Consider the following 20888-nt stretch of genomic DNA (forward strand, 5'->3'; position numbering starts at 1 on the left):
ACTTTTTATTTTTATCCACAGAAGAAAAATGAATAATTTCTTCCTCTTCATTCCCCTTTACTATTCAAGATCACGGCAGAGCCAAGTGGGTGCGCTTGTATCCCAGCATTACGTGATGAACAACGAAAAATCTTCACAGCTACACTGCTGGGTTAGGAGAGATTGATCAGAAGGGGTTAGGAAAAGGTCACTCAGACTGGCCCCTTGTCACCAATTTTGACTTTATGCACCATTTCACAACTAGGAGGCCTTAGAGGACGTTAATCTGCTGGATATCCAGGAGTGGGAGAGGAAACAGAGCGCTGCCAAGTTATGGGTGTAATTCTATCTGTGCATAGACAGAAATCCTTCAGTGCTGCAGAGCCAGAGCAGCAGAGGGGCAGCAGCAGCACACCAGCCTCACCAGCCTCACCCACGTGCAGAACTCCCAGGCAGCACTGACCAAAAGAAGGGGGGAAGTTGATGCAAATTCCAAATCATCCTCAGGACAGGCCTGAATCTTGAGATCGGGTTAGAACCAGAAGGGGTAAGATCAGCAAGGAGATTCCCCTCAAGACAAACCAGGCATTCCTGGTTATTCAAATAAGAACAACAGCTCCTCACAGCTAAAATCACATTCCCTCTTCAGGTAATGGGCATTTTGCCACTGGTTTTGAGAGAACCAGGATCTTAGTCCTGTGTTTAACCCATGAAAAACAGTGGACTGCCACATCACTTCACAGAGCTGCGGTGTTATTTGCAATGTTAGTAACTCTTGAACATTTTGGCAAAAGTTGCTGATAACTAGCTCTGCTGCTTTTGGTGCTGTTGCAGTTACATTTCCCTTTTATTGCACTTTTCAGTATAATTTTACAGCAGAGTAAAAATTATGTGTGTGTGTAAGACAGAGATGGCAGCCCCATTTGAAGCATGGCACAGGGAAAGATGTGATCTAAAATAAGACTTGAAGAAAAGTATTTCCAACATCAGTGTAAAAAGATACTTGTTTACCTTAACTTCAGTGTGATTTCCCATGCAACCAACCCTTCATATGGCATATCTTTCACAGAGATGATATGCTACACTCTGCCTTTATAAATAAGGGTTTAAGTTTCACAGCAGCCAAGCAGCAAGTGCAACACAACTTAGAGCAGGCTAACACAAATATCTTTTTGAAGAAAGAAAAAATGTAAGAGTCATCCATTGTAAATGAGAAATTGCTGGTCCATCCTTCCCCCACCGGAACACCTCCTACATTTTGGTCAAACATGAAATTAGATAAAACAATGATAATATTTTCAGTGGAGAAAGCACTGAGAAAAACAAACACAAGCTAATAAACACCACCACTGCAGCACAGAAAATGGAATAACCTTACCTAGCTTTGCACCATTCCAAGAACCCAAATGAAATCATTTACCACTTACTTTACTGAACTGCATATTTACATTAAGGAGATGCAGACTTGAAGTGATGGCAATGGTATGCTCTGACTTGCTGACTTCTCCACACTTGACAAATGCAACCAGACAGGGGTAAGAGCATGATGTCAATTTATTCCTTCATTTCAATCCTGTCTGCAGAGCACAATATACATCCTTCTGTGAGCTCCTTTTCTTTTTCCTGATGTCAGCAATAGCCTGCTGTGCTCATCATGTGGCTGCAATGAGGCCTCTGGACACATCCCTGAGCAGGGAAATGATCTATACCTGACCATGCTCCAGTGCACAACCCAGGAGCTCCTGAATCTTTTGACAGCAGAAGCAGAATTCACCTGGCCAAGCCATAGTTTGCAAAAGCAAAGAGTCCACACCACACCTGCAGCACACACACGGGAGCCTGCACAGCTCTCTTCACTCCTAACACATTTCCATGACAGGGCAGAGAAAAATGAGACACAGGGAACAGATAGGAGAATCCATGATCATGATGTGCAACCAGCACAGTGCAAGAGAAAGCACTTGTCCTTCAGATTTTGTCTCTCACCCTATTTTGATAGCATATGACTAAAATGTCCTTTTCTCCTGCCCTAAAACCAATCTTTTCAGTGCCTGTCACATCAGCATGCTGACAGTATAATCAGGATTTATAGCAGTACAAGAATTCTCTGTGGGTGAAAAAGCTCGAAGAAATGTGCAAAGTTCATCCTCTTCTAATTACTCCAGAAATCTGCATGTTAACACGATATCATTAAGACTGCAAAGTAATTAAACTGTGTAAACATCTGCAAGAGGGAGCAAAATTTGCACTCTTGGAATGTGCTTTGGCTGCAAGCATTTGAGTAGCCCCACTGAAGGAGTGTGCTGCCGATGTTCTGCCAGAACTAAAACCATCAGTGTAGAGAAAGTTTTTGTCTTTTCTAACCATGGAAGCACAGAAAGGGGGTTGGTGAGGAGCTCCTGACCTCACTGAGCCTTATCTGCTGCAAGGCAGGACTGATGCTTGTCATTCCTGATAGACCACAGCCTAATCTGTCCTTGATGGCCTCAAGTGGTGGAGACTCCGCAACCTACCCGAGCACTCAGAGACCTCTTCTTGGATCTGACTGGACTCTCTCCCACTTTCAATTTGTTGTTCTTTACCCTCTGGCCCACAGGGCAGTTTGTAACTGATATAGCATTATTCACATGCAATTATAAGCTATTATTGCACCCCTCTGCCCCAGCTTTTATTCTGCAGGCCAAGCAATCCCATTCTTCCCTCAGAAGTTATGTTGTTTAAGTCTGTGATCATTCCCACCACTCCTCCATGAATTTCCTCCAACTGTTTTTCCTTCAAGTGCAGTGCCCAAAGCGGACACTGTGTTCCAGCTGAAATCTTTCCAACACGGGGACATCTTGCATGTTCTGTTTAGTTACCCCAGTAAAACATTAGTATTTTCAAAAAAAGGCTTGACATTAGTGACTATTATTCAGGCCACGAGTCACAATAAGTTCCACATAGTTTTTCAAGGAACTACCAAAACCGCAGAACTGTCTTATAGTCATAAAGGTGTTCTTCCTGCCTAAGGAATACTTCTCTGCATTTGGCTCAGTGTCAGTCCATCCTGCTTTTACTAGAACACTCCTTCAACCTGTCAGCATAATTGTGAATGCTACCCTTGTCTCCCAGTGTTTTAGCAGCCCTTCCCATCTTCATGTCAGCTAAAAATTCAACACTCATAACCTGTCCTACCAAGGCTACAAATGACAATGACGGTGAGAAGCAGAACAACCCTTTCAATGCACCTTTCCATTGGAATGATGGACCAGTGATACCTGCTATTTGATATAATTCCATCAGTTTTGCACAGACTCCACACCTGTTTCATTAAAGACACATTTCCCTGTTGTTTTTTTTTTTCATGAAACCATCATAAACATTAATGTCAAAAACATTACTGGAAGTTGAGCTGTTTGGCCTCCTTTGTGCCTCCCCCAGCTGTACAACTTGCCATCAGTTCTGGAAAGACATTTTCAAGTCTTTAAAAGTCACATTGGCTGTTACTGAACTCCTTGGTCTCCTTCAGGTGCTTATACATAATTTGTTTGTTCCAGTTTTTCCAAGAACAAAACAATTTACCTGTCATTCCCTTTTATCTCTTTACAGACATTATGCTTTTTCTTTCCCACTCATTCAGCACTTGGCCTGTCTTCCCTGAGATTCAAAAGTAATGACAAATGCTTCCGAGATTGCTATAGGTAATTAGGTAATCTAGAATAAAGTTTATCTGGCCCATCTGTTCTGAAAATATTAAATAAGTCTGAATACACTCTAACTTGTTCTTGTCCTTTTTTACCTGGTGACTTTACCCCCGTCATAGTACCACGAGCATGTTTGAGGGTGCATCTAGTGTGACTCAAATGCATCAGTGAGAGCAGTTCTGACCCCTGAGATGAAATTTAATCTAATTTCTTGTCCTCACACCAAGCTATGGATTCCCTTGAACCATCGAGCCCCTCATACCTTCGTTCATTGTCATCAAGATGAGCAAAGAGCACATTCTTGGAGATGGCCTTAGCCAGAGCAGTCATAGTTTTATAGTCCTTTGGAATAACCTGTAGAGAAAAGAATGAAAGGTAATTACACCCGCTTGTATTTCTTCACAAATCGTGAAATCTGCAGAAAATTCCACTGTTCAATAAAATGGATGCAATTTCATTTCAGGCACTGAGGCAGGGTTAGGCTATAATACAAAGCCACTAGGAAAGTAATAAATTACAGTTTTGATAATGTGAGGATAAGAATTTTTGTTCTCAAAATGACACTCAGAAAGGAAATGTAAGATCAGGGATGACTGGGGAGAAGGATATCTATAAAATACAATAATTAGGAGGTACTGGCAGCTGTGTAGTCTCCTTTCAAATCTCTTGGACTGAGGAAAATGTATTTTATATAGCTCTTCACTCCAATCAATATCAGAAACAACCTACTTTTAAAACTGTGGAAACAGCAAGACTTCTCTAGGAAAAAAGGTAAAAATGTGCTGATTATATCATATTTTTCAGTACTGGCTGTGGTATGAGGAACCAAGTTCTTGATAGGCACACTTGAGTCAAAATCCTGTGCCTTGACTTCATGGCAAACAAGAAGAATTTCCTTTTGAGAATTAAGAGGTCTTTATTTGTTAACTGGAGAGATGTCAAAAGTCCTGTTGTGCATGAATTTGCACAAAATAAATGTTGAAATTCAAGAGTATTTCCACTTTGGAAAGCTAAGCTTTCCATTTTGGCCACCATTTAGGTAAGATATCGGTAGATAATGTACCTCTCCATTTGCCAAATATCTTCTACCAGTCAGAGACTCCAAGATTAGGAGAGACACAAGAAATTCGTAACAAAATTATGACCTGTCAAAGATATTCATTGTCTTTGATAATGTGATTTTCCTTAATAGTTTAATTATAACAGGACAGACTCAAGCACAGCAGAAGTTTTAAGTGTTAAATAAACCTTAGTCCAATCTGAAAATCAAAATCTGTTTGTCAGTCTCAATTACGGCACAATAAAGGTCTGAAAGGGGCATTTACCTCCCACATTTTCTTATGATAGAAATAGTGTATGTGTCTGTCTTAAGTTACTACCTGTGTTGATGTGCAGGCACTTTCCTTCCCTCAACCTGGAAAGGCAAGGAACTGCCCATCCAACCAAAAGGAAGATGTCTCAAAAGGTAAAACTGATGTAGAACCAGTTCCCATAAAGAATTACCAAGATTTATTTCACAGGGAAACACTGCACTGTGAAGATCTAAAGTTAAAGTGGCTTCAGACCTCTCTTGTATTGACTGTTGCAGTCATCAGATTACTCAAATTAAGTCTAGAGAAGTATACATGTACAAACTGCATGTTTCTAGCAGAGTGAAGCCTAATCTAATTGATCTAAAAGTTTAAATTTCTCAGCGTTAAATTCAGCCAGTATCTTATTCTTGGTTTTCACCCTATCAGAAGAACACTGGGTTGAATTGCAGGCCTGAACCCTTGCTCTATTAAGAATACAGAGCAGCTCAGCTTACTGCTGATGAGCCAAAAGGGTAAATAATCAGATCACTGAGACATTCAACTCCAGCCTTTCTGTCTGATTATGAATAGCCTTGACTAGCCTTTCTCAGTGTAATTTTGCAGCAGTGAAAGCCACAAGGCTTTGTGGGTTTCTTGGGGCAGGGATACACAAAACACAGGAGAGATTCTCTAGGTGTAACCAGGCATCTGACGAAAATCAAATGCTGGTAAAAATCCCTTGACCATTTCTTACACCACTCTTCCAAATAATCACTGAATGTTCTCTTCAAGCTGATAACCCTCTTTAGAGAAAGATTCTTGTCCTGTTAGTTGTTAACTGTGCTATGTCAGATGTGTTGACAAATATTGCTTTCTCTAGTTCCAGGATGAACTAACCCTCCACAGAGATCTTCCTCAGAATGAAGCCATGCCATGTGCTTGCACGAATCACAGAGCTAAATCTCTTTTGATTTTCTCTCCAGGGGCATAACTCATTTCACTGCCTCTAGCACTACTCATGCTACAGCTCACCCCTTCAAGGGATCCTTCAAACCGGCTTATGACCCAGATGTGTTTCTATCCAACACCTGAATTCAAGCCAGTGGTTCTTCCTGACTACTATCTAAAATTCCATCTGTTTGCAATAGTCTAACACAACCTTTGCCTTGCTTTTTACTCTTTTAAATTTGTTCCATAAATTGTCCTTTCAGGGTCTCCTTTTATTTCTGTATTCTAGAAGTCTGTCGCAAACACACATTCATGGGTTTCACCATGGGATTCATTTGCTTATGGCAGAAGACAAAGCACTGACACAAATCCCCAGTGCTAGTTCTGTATTCCTTCCAGCATCTGTAGCTGTACAAGAAACTATCCCCTAAATTATTATTATTTAAGATCACTCAGTTCCTAGGAAATTAAAATCATAACAGGGCCAGTCACAGAATGCACAGAATATGATCTGTATCGCTGCTTCTGGTTCTTGCCTACTCATGCTACTGTCAGGACTCATTGACATCACTGTTGAGAAATGAAGAAAACAAAGTTTACTTCAGATTCCATTATGAACATAAAAGAATTACTCAGGGGGGTGGCAAGGGATGTTTCCTTTGATTTTCAGAAGAGTCAGATGGAACCCATAATAAGCAGAAACAAATGGGATCTCTTCACAGAAGTTTTTTAGGGGGGATATTGCAAAATGCACAGAAAGAAAAGTGTTTTCAAGTGACTTTTGAAGTATTACATGAGTTTTTTAATAGTGCAGGGCATTCATTAATAGCTTGACCACAGTGTTGTTAAAATTTACCACACACTTGCAAACATTAACTGCCACAAGAATACTCTTACACACTCGTTTTTAGGATAAATGGCTCCCCTAATTCTTTTTTTCTTGGGACAGAAATCCCCAGAGCAGCCAGTGAACTTGTATCATAAGCAGATGACAAAAGTACATCTGACTGCAAAGGCAAAAAGCATTCTGCCAAAAAACAGTGACTGACAAAATGTATTCCCATAAAGAAAAAGCTCTTTGAGTTAAAGCGACTCCAGGCGTGCACAAAAGCACATTAGTAGCATCTGTCAACCTTATGAAATACATTTTCAGCCTGGCTCCCTAAACAAACATGACATATGCTATTGTAATGTCTCTCTTTTAATAATCTTTGAAAGGTTTAGCCAGCGTCAAAAAAAAAAAAAAAAAAAAGCAAAGCAGAGTTATTAAGCAATATCAAAGATAGAACATAGCTAAATATTTTTGTGAAAAAGGCAGTTAAAAAGGAAGAAGGCCAGATTAGAGCTCCTAGTGAAGAAATTACCTAATTTGGGATTGGCATTTCTTCTAAGACAACGGTCATACAAAATCACCCAAGTATGGTCAACAGTCTTCCAAAATTCAGTGGGTTAAGTGGTACCTAATCAATGGGAAATATGTGCCTGAGTGGTCTAGGAAACCTAAATGACTTCAATTAAAGAAAACTTGAAGCAGAACTGACTTTTGGAAACAAAAAACAAAACAATCAGGAAATGCAAAAATAGAAAAATTGTCTTCCAATAATGTGAGGTCCTGATCAAACTCAGAAGATGCTGAAGTCAGTGACTATGAAGAGAATGGCTGAGAATAACTGACCCTGTTAGACAGGGAAGCAGATGAGCAGCACATCTCAAAAGGAAGGAACAGGGAATGCTGAAATCCCATTGATGGGGAAACTCCTCAGTCAGGGAGACAGCAAAAGAACTTGAGTGTGGAGATGGCCAGGCCCTGCTCAGGCCAGCGTGAGGACACCATCCTCCAGGCTGGCCCAGGAGCCCAAATTAGGGACAAATCATGAGTCCCTTGATTGTCCTGTACATCTCAGAGGCAGAGAGAAGGTCCCAGGTTACCTTTCTGACATAGGAAACAGCATCTTCCTCAGTGTACACCTCTGCACTGACCCCTCCTCTCCTGCGCCGCGCCTTCACCACCGGGTTGGGTGGCGGAGGGGAAATCTCGTCGTCGTGAGAATCCGACTGGGAGCTGGATTTCTGCCGAGCCAGGATCTGCTTGCATTCTTCCTGCAGGGCAAAAAGAGGCAATAAGACATCTCTTACCCTTGGATATAGTCAATTCACCCTTCTTTTAGGACTATCAGCAAGCCCTTTCACTTCTGTGTTTGGGTGAATTTGTGCTGCTGAAAGAAAATTACAAATTTAATGAGAATAGTATTGACCAATGTGTGTGCAGGCATTTGACCAGTTCAACTCTTTCTTACACATCATGGCAACCAATGTATACAAAATGCAGGCCTATCTTTGCAGCTACTCCTGGTTCAGAAAGCAAAATAAGCCTCTTTTGCTCACTCTCCAACATCACAGCTGTTATTTGCTCAGTTGGCTTGTACATGTTGTTTCTTGCACAGATAACTTGTCAGAAGTCACACATTGACATGATAAGTTTCTTCATCTTCCTCTGCTCTGCAAGCTTACTATCACCACAAACAACAAAGATGCTCCCTACTCCAGAATTTCTGCCATACAACTGATTTATAATCAATGGGACTCCTTCCAAGCAAGTAAGATCCAAGGTATGCTCCAGAGGACTGTGAAAGATGATGGCTGGCCTAGCACCAGCTGGCCAATAGGGAGGTTATTCTCCAAATTTCATGCTTGTGGAACAGAGAATAAAATAGGAAGGGGAATCCCTGAAGAGAAAGTAGCAAGAGTAGAAAACAGTACAGAAAACCTTCAAGAAAGGAGGTCAGAGTTGCAAGACTGTCAATTCATACACTGAATTTGACTTCCAAAGGATAGAGACAAACCAGATTACCCATAATTATAGTATTTACCAAGAGGCCTATGTTCTATCCCTCAGCTTCCTGGGATTCAAGGGAAAGCAGAAAGGAGTAAAATTCCCTTTGTATCATTCACGTCTGTCAGTCAAAAGAACAGGGGCTCTGCTCAGACCCAGCCCTCCTTCTCACCCCCTGGCACTGCTCAGCCACAACACCCTGCCCCTGCTGCTTCCCCAGAGCCTTCAGGGCTGGCTCATCCCAGTCTTCACCACTCCTGCCTAAATGCAGGGGAGAACTGGAGATGGGGTGGACCATATGTTCTGTTCCCTGGCACAGGAAACCAGAGGACATGAGCAGGAGGGACACAGGCACTGGAAGGAGGCAAGCTGGCTCCAGTGCTTCATCTGCTGTCATCTCCTCTGTGCAGGCAAACCCCACAGCCTGGTGGCCCCAGTGTCATGTTGAGGATGTACCCGTGGCCATCACCCCATGACCTTGAACAACCCCAGTATTTTTCAGACACCCCAGCTCAGCAGCACTGCAGGCTACCCAAAAGAAAACACAGCAACACCAAGCTCTCTGCACAGCCCATAAACCAACATTCCTCCAACAGGGATGCCAGAACCTGGCCTCTGTCGTACAGGAAATTTCCAGTGAGGCTTTCCATTCAGGGCTAGGACAGGAGTGAGTGGAGGAGGGAGCATCTGGGAGCACCAGCACGAGTGGCAGATCACCAACATCACCAGCTGGTCTCACTGCCAGAGGAAGTGACTTATCCACAGCTCATCAGGTATGGCACTAGAAAAGGGCACTACAGAAAACTGGCACAAGCTCACAACTTTCAAGCTTGCAAGAAAAATGGATGATTAATATATGTTTAGCCATTGATGTTTACATCAAATCCAGTCATGCCACCTGTCTTTTCTGGTCTTATTCCAGTCGATTCCTGCACTGTCACTGACACTGCTCTTCTCATTAACCTCTGACACCAGTCTCTGATGCATTATTGCTACTTGAAATAAATAACTGAACAGTATTTCCCATGCTGCATGACTCAAAGTAACAAGCCACACATTCTTGTTTTGAAGAAGGCATTACTGAAATATTTAGAGGACAAGCTCAAAGATAAAATGTAGAGGGCTGGCTAGAGATCTGACTTTTCAAGATCTTGACCTGCCTCAAAAAGTGCCAAGTTCTTTCTGAGATCAGTTGGGGTTTAAATTTGGCTTACAACCCCAAAACTCCCAGGCCACAATACAGTTGACTACAGTGCTGTAATCAAAAATACAGAATTTCAGATATATTAAATCCTTACTGAAACTTTTTAATTTCACATACAAATAGCACTAGATACGTAAAAAATTACTCAGCTAGATTTTCCTGTAGCGTAAGAACTGCAAATTCTATTTCAGCATTCTCACCAACTTCTTCCTTACTTCTCTCTCTCTAGATTCCTTAACTACAATCAAGAAAAATATTTCAAATACAAATGTGTGCTCTATATTACAGTTATATTTAATATGTAGTGTTTAAAAATGAAAACTATGACTGAAAAATTTCAAATAACATTACCGACTGCCTATCTCTGACAGTGTTAATGGTCTCTGATTATGTTAAATGAACACAATTAAATGCACCTTCTTCATGGGCTTAACTGAAAGGTGGTAAAGACCTTTCTGAAGAATAGCAGCTAAAATTTAACTAAAAGGCAAGTACAACAAGAGGGCAGTTGGGTAACTAATGGTGTGCAGCACTTACAGAGTTCTTTTTATACACAGCATATTTACTCAGAGAGAAGAGTAGTAGTTTGCCACATTTGAATATAAAATACACTCTTCTCTCTTCAGTACACATTGCATAAAAGCCACTTCCAAGGAATTAATAAATAATATCTCCCCTGCCCCAGCACAGATTTATACACACAAGAAAGCTCAGTGAGATGAAATTAATACTATAAAGCATGCTCTTAAACTCAAATATTTTAGAAGCCAGAAAGATATTAAAGGATTATAAAAGTGAGTTACTGTGTGATTCATTTCAAAAGGAAGTCTCTTCACTACAAACTCCTTTTATATAAACAGCAGGCAGTTGACTGGCTGGCTGTTCCATACGCCGCTTTTGCAGTCTGGGAAGGATCCCCATTCCTGAACTAGAGCGTGCCTTTTGGAAACAAAAGTGTTTGTTCTGTCCTGGGCTGAGCTCTCAGAGAGATGTCTTCCATATATCCTGGGGTAAAACTGCACAAATGCAGCAAATGTTTGAAAGGAGGAGTGAACAGTCTCAAGAGAAGTTCTTCAAACACGGATCTTCAGATGCGGCTTGATGTGAATCCTTGTGCAGAACTCAGTTTCAAGAAAACACCTCATCATCTTTTGTTGTTATGACAACCAGTGATCTCTCTCTCTCTCTCTTTGGACAGCACTGATAACTCATAATCATATTGCCCAATTATGTCCACCTTCAAATGAGAAAACACATGGAAGGCACGACTGCAAGACAGTGTAACTGCCTTGGATCATTGCCCCAAACTGAAAGAAGAACAAATAAATACAACTGCAGTAACCAACTTATCTTTTGAATATCCACTTTCAGCTACAAGAGGCTGAGGTATAAACCACAGGAATTTAGCATATTGTCCTCAGCATCTTCCCCACATAATGTTTCCATGAATTTTTAATGAGTTTAAGCACTGCAAGTGGAGCAGTCACAATGCTGACATTTTTTAGGTTTTCCTTTCCTTTCAGATCATTGCTTAAGAACAAACACACTTCCTGACCCAGAAGTTTTCTTCCCTATCAGCTGGAGCATTTCTAAACAGAAATTCACTTCCTTTCCTAGTCTCTCCTTTCAGGCTTTGTCACTACCTGAAAACTCAGATGAGCTGAAGGAAGGAAAGCACCTAAAGAGGCTCCAAATCACTGTGCAGCCTTACAATACCATCCCAAGAAGACTTCTAAAAGCAAGTCAGACACTTGGTATCAAAGCTCAGAACCTCTGCTCTCCTTCCTATAATGTATTCATTGCATTCAAAAACAATACTACCAAGTACACACTAATTTTTTTTTTTCTCTCAAGCACATACATAAACTTTTCAGACTGACAGACCTGGATTATTCACAGAAAATGCGCAGGAAGGTTCATGCACAGGTAACTAATCTCTCTTTGCACTGGAATTGACCCAGAAGAGATGCTCACAATCCAGGAGGGTTTCTAACACTCCTCACCACTCCTTGAGGCTGATGATTTATAGCAACCAATAAAGGCAAAGCACTTTGCTCTGCTGGAAGTACAGGTCTGACTGATGCCATCACTAAAAGCAGGAAAAATCTGGGAGATCTTAATGTTCTCTCCAGTCTTATCTTTGCCAGGACAATCTCTATGATCATTCAGCCTTGTTATTCACACAATCCCAATTATTGTTGCACTGCCTTCCCCCGGTACATGCTTCCTATTCTTCTACAGCACTTCTAAGAGATATCTTTAACATGCCCTCCCTACTATCCAACCAAGGTATTTACCCACTCCACACTTATCCTCCACTTCGATTACTTTTTTCCCATCCTCCGTTGCCTCTCTGCATCTCAGCTCGTTTTCAATTTCCAATCTAGGCAGAATTCTCCTGCCAAAAATCCACCTACTCTGATGACACTCCACCTGCATGGCTGACCTTCCTCAGACCCTTTACAGCCATTGTTTTACCTCCTGCCACTTGTTCACACTTCTTGTCTTCCCCACCACCAGTGTCATCAGCATCTCAACCCATCACCACCTCTTCCCTTCTTTCCTACATACGCCTCACAGCAAAGTGAGAGGTTATGTTACAAAACACAGACCCTATTTTTGATACTTAAAAACTTATATAATCAAAGAGAATCATAGCCAACACCCCTGATTCTTAAAATGCAGCCAAATAACAATGTATGCACACATAGCTTGTGTAAGAGGAGACAAGCCCACATAAAAGTGGATTAAGTAACCTGATGAATGTAAAGCAGGGGAGCTTGAGATGTGAAAGAAAGACATCTTCCAGGCAGAATTCCCTCCGTGTTCCATCACTGCACTCTGTTTTTGTTGGGTTTTGGCTTTGAGACTGGGAAAGCTACTCACACTTGTGGACACACAAAGTAAACAGGAGTTCAGCTCTAATGCTCCACACAAGCTCATAAGAGCATGGGTTTGCTTATAACTCATTTTATTTCATAGGGGAAAAGCTTTTTTTCTCTTTCTGCTCTTATTCCCTTCATCCTCCATCCTTCCCTAAGCCTCCTGCATGCAGGAAAGTTTGCCTGAGGGGGTTTTAAAAATTCACCTCATTTTCCTTTACCTCTTCCAAGAAAACTGTCACCTCTCACAACACCGCCCGGGGCAGACTCTGTCAACCACAGAGGTCCCACCTGAGCTGATTTTCATGCAGCTCTTCCCAGTGCTGATATCAGGAGAGGCAGGAGCAGAGGCTGCCCAAGCCTGCTGCTCAGAAGTGCAGTCACACAGCCAGGCCACCCTGCTGTTCCCACTGTTGAGCTTCTGTCAGCATCTCAGGTATGTTCCTGAATGCTTTACCAACATTTCTGACCACCAAGGAGATACCACCCAACTGCTTTGCAAGCTTTGAATAATATTATTATTAGGCTTTACAGAACTGCTTAGTTAATGCATTTTTTTCTATATTTTTTTCTCTGTGTGATTTTGCTGCAAATCCATAACCTCTCCCCAGCTTATCTGAAAGCAGTGAGGTATACTTTGCATAATAATAACCCGTACTTTTGAGAATGAATTTCATCGGTTTAGACAGGTTCTGGTGGAAATTACTGATTGAAGGACTCCTTTCTGTGATAAAATACAAATACTGGGAGAGATTATTGTCGCAGAAGAAGAGCCTGGTGCTCAGATTGTGATGCTCGAGTACCTGTGGCTCTGAAACTCTCTATGGTGAGTAAATAAAGTGTATTTTGCTGTCAGGGGATGCGTTTGTGGTTTGTACTAAACCTTTTTTCCTCCCCCGCCGGCCCGCGGCAGAGCCGCCCCGTGTGCAGTTCCGCCCAGTGCCGCCAGGTGGGGCCGCGCGGGGCCGCCGCTTTGAACCGCGGATTCCCGAGCTCAAAATTCCCCCAAAATTCCCCGAAATTCCCTTTCCCGCGGTACCTTGAGACATGCGGCATCAGCCTGCGTCCAAAAAACACTGCCGAGCCCTTGGGGGTAATTTTATTCGAGCAAAGCAGCGTTTCCCGCGTGTGCTGAGGGCAAGAGAAGGGGCCTGCAGAGAGCCAGGTCCAGAAGGTGCCAGCAAAGCCCAGCCCAGCCCTGCTCTGAAACACCCCACACAGCAAAGCCATTTCGAACACATCCTGCAGTTTCCTCTTCTTTTGTGCCATTTTCTTCATTAGTTCTACTCTTTATTCTAATTCTCTGCTGCGGAACAGTTGAGTTTAGCTTGGCAAGGCAACTCCACCTTTGATCAAGTAATCGTGGCACTAAACAGCCTGACACTATGAAATTTTTGCAGTCTCGGTATGGCTAAAAATACAAAGCCTCGCCCATAATTTGTCAGTAATTAACTTTTTCACGTAAAGTAAGAACCAGAGACAAAATATGGGTTCCCTGGTTTTTTCTGCTATGCCTCCTTTGGTCCTCAAGTAAACAGGACTTAATTACAGCTGTTAAAATAATGCCACAGTTTCTTAGCTAACATCTATTCCCTCACTCCAAAAAAACCCAATTGCAATCGCTAAGGGAGAGATTTTCTTCACTCCATCCACCAAGATCTACACAATCACAGGGAAACATAAAATAAATTGTTCAAAGGAAGTATCACATGTTTTTAAATCTAAAGTATCTAAACCGTTTTCAACTATTTTCTGTGCTCAAGGGCATGTTACAGATTTTTACAAAGTAGCTGTTAATGTGATCAGAGTAGATGTCATCTTGAAGTCCATAGGTCACAGCATATAAAAGTGACTTGCAAACTTCGGAATACAGAAACGTAGGCTTATTCTCAGCAATTACTGGCAACTTAAGCAGGTCCTGCCAGTATTAAGTGAACAGAAAAATGTGTATTAAAGTTTTCCCACAATTATTTTCAGAGTTATGGGGTTTTACATTGCACTTGATACAAATAAGCTGCAGTTTGAAAGGCATTGGGGGGGGGGGGGTGTCTAACATTGGCACTCCTTCAGAATCAAACATCAAACCTCAGTCTCCAGCTCTTTATTCTTAAGTATTTATTCATGCTCTCCCTTTACAAACCTCCCAGGCCATGTGCATGCTGTGAATAAAGAGTGGCCCAGCCACAGAGGTGAACACTCAGCCCAGGACAGCCCACACCCCAGAGCATTACCTCACTCCCTGGCTCTGCTCTCAGCTGCTCCTACCAACTCCTGCCAAAACAAACCTGCTCCTGGATGTGTTAGACCTAAAAATGACACTTGGGGACAGTGAGTGTGGTGGGGTCAGGGGTTAGTCCCTGACCCATTCTCATTTTCTAGCAGGCTGAAGGCAATGGACCCAACTCTGATGTCATCAGGACGTGAAAAGTATTTATGATCCGCTCTGATCTTGCATATCGTAATAAATCTTGCTCTTATGAGTTTATTTTATGAGATGGAGTTAAGAATTAGCAATTAAACACATTCTTCATTTCTGTTGCTCAGTTCCAAGGTAGCTCCAGCACATTGATGTGGATCAAGCTCTACTTGTTTTCCACTGGCTCATTTTTTAACCACTTGAAAAATATCCTACACTTTATCTCTAAACTTCCCACATGGTTTTTTTTGACAGATAAACTGTTCTTCTGCTGCACTCTTCAGTGGAACCTGTTGTTTATCTTAATGAGTTTGGAAAATAAGCACAAAATGCCGCACTTAGGTGGAAAAATGCATTATTTTGTTTAGAAAACCATACTTAAACCTAAAGATTTTCACTCCTCTCCCTACACAGGACCAAAGTTAAAGGAGCTAACAGCAAATGTGCCATGTCAGTATTGCACATTCACAAAAACCTAATGAACAATTGCTAAATTCACAATTCCATTAGGATTCTTCAAACAAACTGTACATGACAAGTGTGAAAAAACCAGGATAAAACTTATTGAAATACTTCTTCATCTTTAGAAGTCTTCCTTCAATTGTTCTCATGCAACCAACTAAGTCAAAATATTATTCTAGCACAAAAATCCTTCACAGTGCAATTCATCCCAAGGAAGCCCTTGGAGATGGTTGGGCAACAAGGGAGTCAAACTGCTGTAGGAACAAGAATTACAGTGCTGGAAACCTCCAGAAGCAGCCTAAAGCCTCCAAGCTCAGCAGGCTCGGCCTCCAAGCTGCTCTAGAGAGGCAGTGCCAAGATTGTGTCCTCCCACAGCAAGCACAATATTCCCTGCAGTTGATGCCTTGATGTTTCTAAATCATCTTCCATTTTGAGACAAGTGATATCCATCAGCTCCTCTGCTGGCATCCTGATTGATGCCCTACAGAATTCTGGTATCTCCTGCTGTTCTTTGGGAAATAATAGGAGATCACATGAAAGAAGATGTAATTTCTCAGGAGTGGGAGCTGCCCTCCTGTCTCAGGTCTGTGTGCTGTGTTAACATCAACAAAGCCCAACTCCTCAAAAAATCCCTCTAGCAATGGAGCATATTCCATAATACCACAGCATATTTTAATGGGTTTTTTTCAAGAATGGCGTTTAACCTTCTTTTCAAGAAGTCCAAAATTCCGCATGTTTTGATGGATAATAATTCACAACACGGTAAAGGAAAATTCAATAATTTCATTTCTCTCAAAATGGGTCTTGGCTGTCAGAAGTTTAGAATATACAGAATTAAGAGACTGTTTCTTTTACATAATAGCCAAATACAATTAAAAACTATCTTGTACTTTCTACCCCTCTCTGACATCCCAGGCTGCCACCAAAATGCAGTATTTGCGTTTTTTTGAAACTACAGGAATTTGGCATATACTCACATATATCTGAAAAGCAGAGAGTGAGATGTATTAAATGTTTTACATCACTGGTGATATATCAGCCTTATGTATTATTCACTCTGAAGGAAGAAACTACTAAACCTTATCTCTCAAGCTTTCAACAACACTTGCTCACACAAGGTGCTCTTCCTGCAAAGACACCCATAGGCTTCAGAAAGAATTTGTCTGGGAATGGTCTAAAATGTTTCCCCCACTCTACACTGCTTTTGAAGACAGTCACAGTAAGTGAGGTCTCTCTTAATGCATCCCCTATCAGAGGATCCTGGGACAGGCACTGCAGACAGGAGAGAGCAGTGAAATTAAATAGCAAACTGTTCAATGATTTTGAGAACTTGCTGGTTCCCTGATTTTGGTCAGTTTTAGGAGAAAGGGAAAACCTCATCAACTGACTCTGGAATAAACAATATCTCTTGCAACCACAGGCAGGTTCTTCCAAGAGATGAAAGTTCAGGATGCCATGCCTCACAACCAGTTTGAGTCATTTTTGACAAGTGCAGTTTGATGAGATATTATAATTTTGGTGTTATGCACAAAACAATCTAAACTATAGCCAGTGTTATAGTAGACATAAATGAAGAGTTGGGGCTTTTTTCTCTTAACAGTTTACATTTTCACAGTTGTGCGATCATTTAATATACAAACGAAAAAAAAATGTACCAAAACATTTGAAATCTTTTTTTCATTTTATAAATGGAAAATGTAAAGTCACCTGAAAATCACTGACCTTTTCCAATTTTTCAAAGTGTTCTCTGAGGAACTTCATGGGTCGGTCTGGCTTTGCTATACAGAGGTTTACAATGCATTCTTTTAAAATCTGTTGGATGTTGTGTTTCTGAACATAGAGCTCACATCCCTTCAGGCTCTCATCTTCTTCCACATTGCAGGAAGCAGCAGCAGCCATCTTCAGGCTTGTAAACAGAAAACACGACCTAGGTAAGAAAATGGTGCAAGAAAGAGATGAGACAGTTCCCCAATCCTTTGTCAGAGAGATCTGAAGAGCAAAGACATTTTAACATTGCCTGTTGCCTATTGATGACCTATTGATTTGAACGTTTTAATGTTCTGGGGTTGTATGTGGAAACGCTGAACTGTGAAATCTTTGTATCATCAACATCCCACCAAGTAAACAAAGAGGATTTTAACTCCTAGATAGTGATCAATCTTTGGAAACAAACCAACAAACCGGTGAAATTAACCATACGAGGGAAGGAGTTTCAAAGACACTATTAAACGACGGCGTAAAGCCTTGCTTTGCTCTCCCCGTGGGGACCCGCTCCTGTCACCAGAAGCCCAGCTTTTTGCTACAGAGATTTTCAGGCAATTTTAGCATCTCTCCCTTTCCCAGCCAGCGACCCTCCGCGGCCCCAGAGAAGCTGGGGAGGAGCGGGCAGAGCCCCTCGAAGGGAACTGAGCTCCCCAAAGAGAAGTTTGATGACCTGGGGGGAGAACAACCCCAAACCCTCTTTATTTCCCCCAGCGAGGTTATGATCGCTGTGTTCCGAGCCCAAAAACGCTAGGGCAGCTCTACCCCGGCCCCGGCCTCTCTGCCCGGGTCTGTGGATGCCGGGGCTGTGCGGGGCAGGCCCGGGAGGCTCCGAGCTCCGGCGAAGTGCCCCGGGCCCGGCCGGGCGGATCTGCAGCCGCCGTCCCTGTCCGTGTCCCTCTGTCCGTGTCCCTGCCCCTGCCCCGCCGCACGGCTCCGCGCCCGGCCGGGCCCGGGGAACGGAGGGGCCGGTAAATACCTGGTGGCCGGAGCCGGCGGAGCGGCGGCGCCTCCTCTGTCCTCGCCGGCGGTGGAGGCGGGCGAAGCGGCTCCCCCGCCGCTATCCGCACTGCAGCCGCCGCCGCCTCCGCTGCTGCCCGCCCGCCCGGGGCCGCGGGGCGCCGCGGGGACCCTCCTCCCGCTCCCGCACAAAGGCTCCGGCTCCGCCGCCGCCGCTCGCCCGCAGGAAGTGCCGCCGCCGTCACTCACCGGCGGGCGCGGCCTCCACCGCCGCCTCCGCCGAGAGGCGGCACGGACCGCTCCGAACCGAGCGGCACGGACCGCTCCGAACCGAGCGGCACGGACCGCTTCCCTCCGAACCCAGCGGCACGGACCGCTTCCCTCCGAACCGAGCGGCACGGACCGCTCCGAACCCAGCGGCACGGACCGCTTCCCTCCGAACCGAGCGGCACGCACCGCTCCGAACCGAGCGGCACGGACCGCTCCCCTACGAACCCAGCGGCACGGACCGCTCCCCTCCGAACCGAGCGGCACGGACCGCTCCGAACCGAGCGGCACGGACCGCTTCCCTCCGAACCCAGCGGCACCGACCCCTTCGCTCCGACCCGCAAGGACCCCTCCGCTTCGAACCGCACCGCACGGACCCGCTCTGCACTTCTGCACCGTAGGGACCCGCAGGGGATGGCTGGACCTGGCCTGGCTGCTCCGCACCGCCAGCCTGAGGACAGGCTAGCGAAGGAAGGCGAGCCTGGCCACAATGGACAATGGTCTGGCCATCAAGAACAGGCCTGGCCACGAAGGACTGTCTGGATGTGTGAACTGGCCAGACCATGAAGGATGGGCATGGCCATGAAGGACAGTAGTAGCCTGGTTGTGACACATGGCCCGGCCAGGAAGGATGGCGTGGGCACAGAGGACGAGCTGGCCATGTGTCCTGCCCATCATGGGTGATGAGCTGGCCGTGCAGGACAGGCTGCTGAGCCAAGGCAGGCACACGGCAGCGACAGTGCTGTCTGTGCCACAGACCTGCCAGCCCTGCTGAGCACCCACAGCCCGAGAAGGGCAGCTCACCAGCTCTGCCCGTGGGTGTTTAGAGCAAAGCCATCACACCCAGCAGCACCTCTGTGCAAGGCCATGAGGAGTGTGGTCACAGCTGGGATTCAGCCATGGGCCGGCACGTGCTGTCAGGAATACCCCAATGCATGCTTGTATTCCTTCTGTTGCCAGGAATTTCACATTCATGGTTCCCATAGAATAAAGGGTGAAACAGGACTCCAAAAGATCGCAGTCAAGCTAGGAGAAGCACAAGAAGAGAATAAACTCTGCTGGTAAACACAGGGCCATTTTAAAAGTATAATTTGAATTAGTTCTGTAGTTTATTGCACTTTAGATTCGGTGTGATCACTCAAGAAAAGGACTCTGAGAATCCTTTTGGTTTGATGTCTGTTCCTTGCAGTCACCCGAGGAGAACACAGAACGTGAGGTTGCGTAAAGTACACATAAGCACAACATAAACACAACGTATAGACACATTAGCTAATACAAACAAACACTAGAAAGTATACAACGCTGTTAGAAACTGACGACTTCCTGCCCATGCTGTTTGATCCCTGCAGAAAGGCACGGCGGGGGAAGTGACACACGTGAAAGTGGCCGGGCACGGAGCCCCGGCGCTGTCGCCTCCCCGTTCCCCTCAGCCCTCGCACCACCCGCGGGCCTCTCCCGGGTTCGCTCCGCTTCCTCCCCGCCCGGCACAAGCGCGGGTCCGTCCTGCGGTACCGGGACCCCGGCCTGAGCCCCGTGCTCTGCCGAGGCGTCCGGGGAGCGCCCGCAGGGCAGCGGAGGCCGCGGTCAGCCTGCACTTGCACTGTTCCTTGTCCCCTCGCTCTGTCCCTGTCCCTGCCCCTCTCTCTGCCCGTCCCTGTCTCTGTCCCGTTCCTTGTCCCTGTCCCTGTCCCCTTGCTCTGTGCCTGTCCCTGCTGCTCTCTCTGTCCCTGTCCCGCTACCTGTCCCTGTCTCTTTTCCTGTCTCTGATCCGTTCCCTGTCTCTGTCCCCCTCCCTGTCCATTCCTCTGTCCCGTCCCCTGTCTCTGTCTCTATCCCTGTCCCTCTTTCAGTCCCTGTCCCTTTCCCTCTCTCTGCGCTCTCCCTGTCCCGTTCCTGTCCCACTCCCTGTCCTTGTCCCTGTCTCTGTCCCGTTCCCTATCCCTATCCCTGTCCCTGCCCCTGTCCCCGTTCCTGTCCCACTCCCTGTCCCTGTCCCTGTCCCTGTCCCTGTCCCGTTCCCTGTCTCCGTTCCTCGTCCCTATCCCTATCCTATTCCCTGTCCCTGCCCCTGTCCCCGTTCCTGTTCCACTCCCTGTCCCTGTCCCTATCCCTGTCCCTGCCCCTGTCCCCGTTCCTGTCCCACTCCCTGTCCCTATCCCATTCCCAGTCCCCTGTCCCTGTCCCTGCTCCTCTCTGCGCTA

General features: G+C 44.7%; 1 protein-coding gene across 2 annotated transcripts in view; it reads right to left on the reverse strand.

Annotated features, from left to right (window-relative positions):
• Nucleotides 1-18631, reverse strand: part of PRKAR1B (protein kinase cAMP-dependent type I regulatory subunit beta) — a 92739-nt gene extending 74108 nt beyond the window's left edge. Inside the window, exons 1-4 of one of the 2 annotated variants that reach the window (XM_066198018.1) lie at nt 18440-18631; nt 17422-17626; nt 7832-8002; nt 3925-4016 (exon numbers count right to left, since the gene is read on the reverse strand). In XM_066198018.1, coding sequence (XP_066054115.1) covers nt 3925-4016; nt 7832-8002; nt 17422-17598 — 440 coding nt within the window. In that variant the 5' untranslated portion in view covers nt 17599-17626; nt 18440-18631. The remainder of the gene's footprint in view (nt 1-3924; nt 4017-7831; nt 8003-17421; nt 17627-18439) is intronic. The other variant, XM_066198017.1, reaches the window with a different exon arrangement.
• Between the last annotated feature and the right edge of the window lie 2257 nt (nt 18632-20888).

Source organism: Chamaea fasciata, unplaced genomic scaffold, assembly GCF_029207755.1.
Source record: "Chamaea fasciata isolate MVZ Bird 193981 ecotype frontalis unplaced genomic scaffold, bChaFas1.0.hap1 SCAF_16, whole genome shotgun sequence".
Classification (NCBI taxonomy): Eukaryota; Metazoa; Chordata; class Aves; order Passeriformes; family Sylviidae; genus Chamaea; species Chamaea fasciata.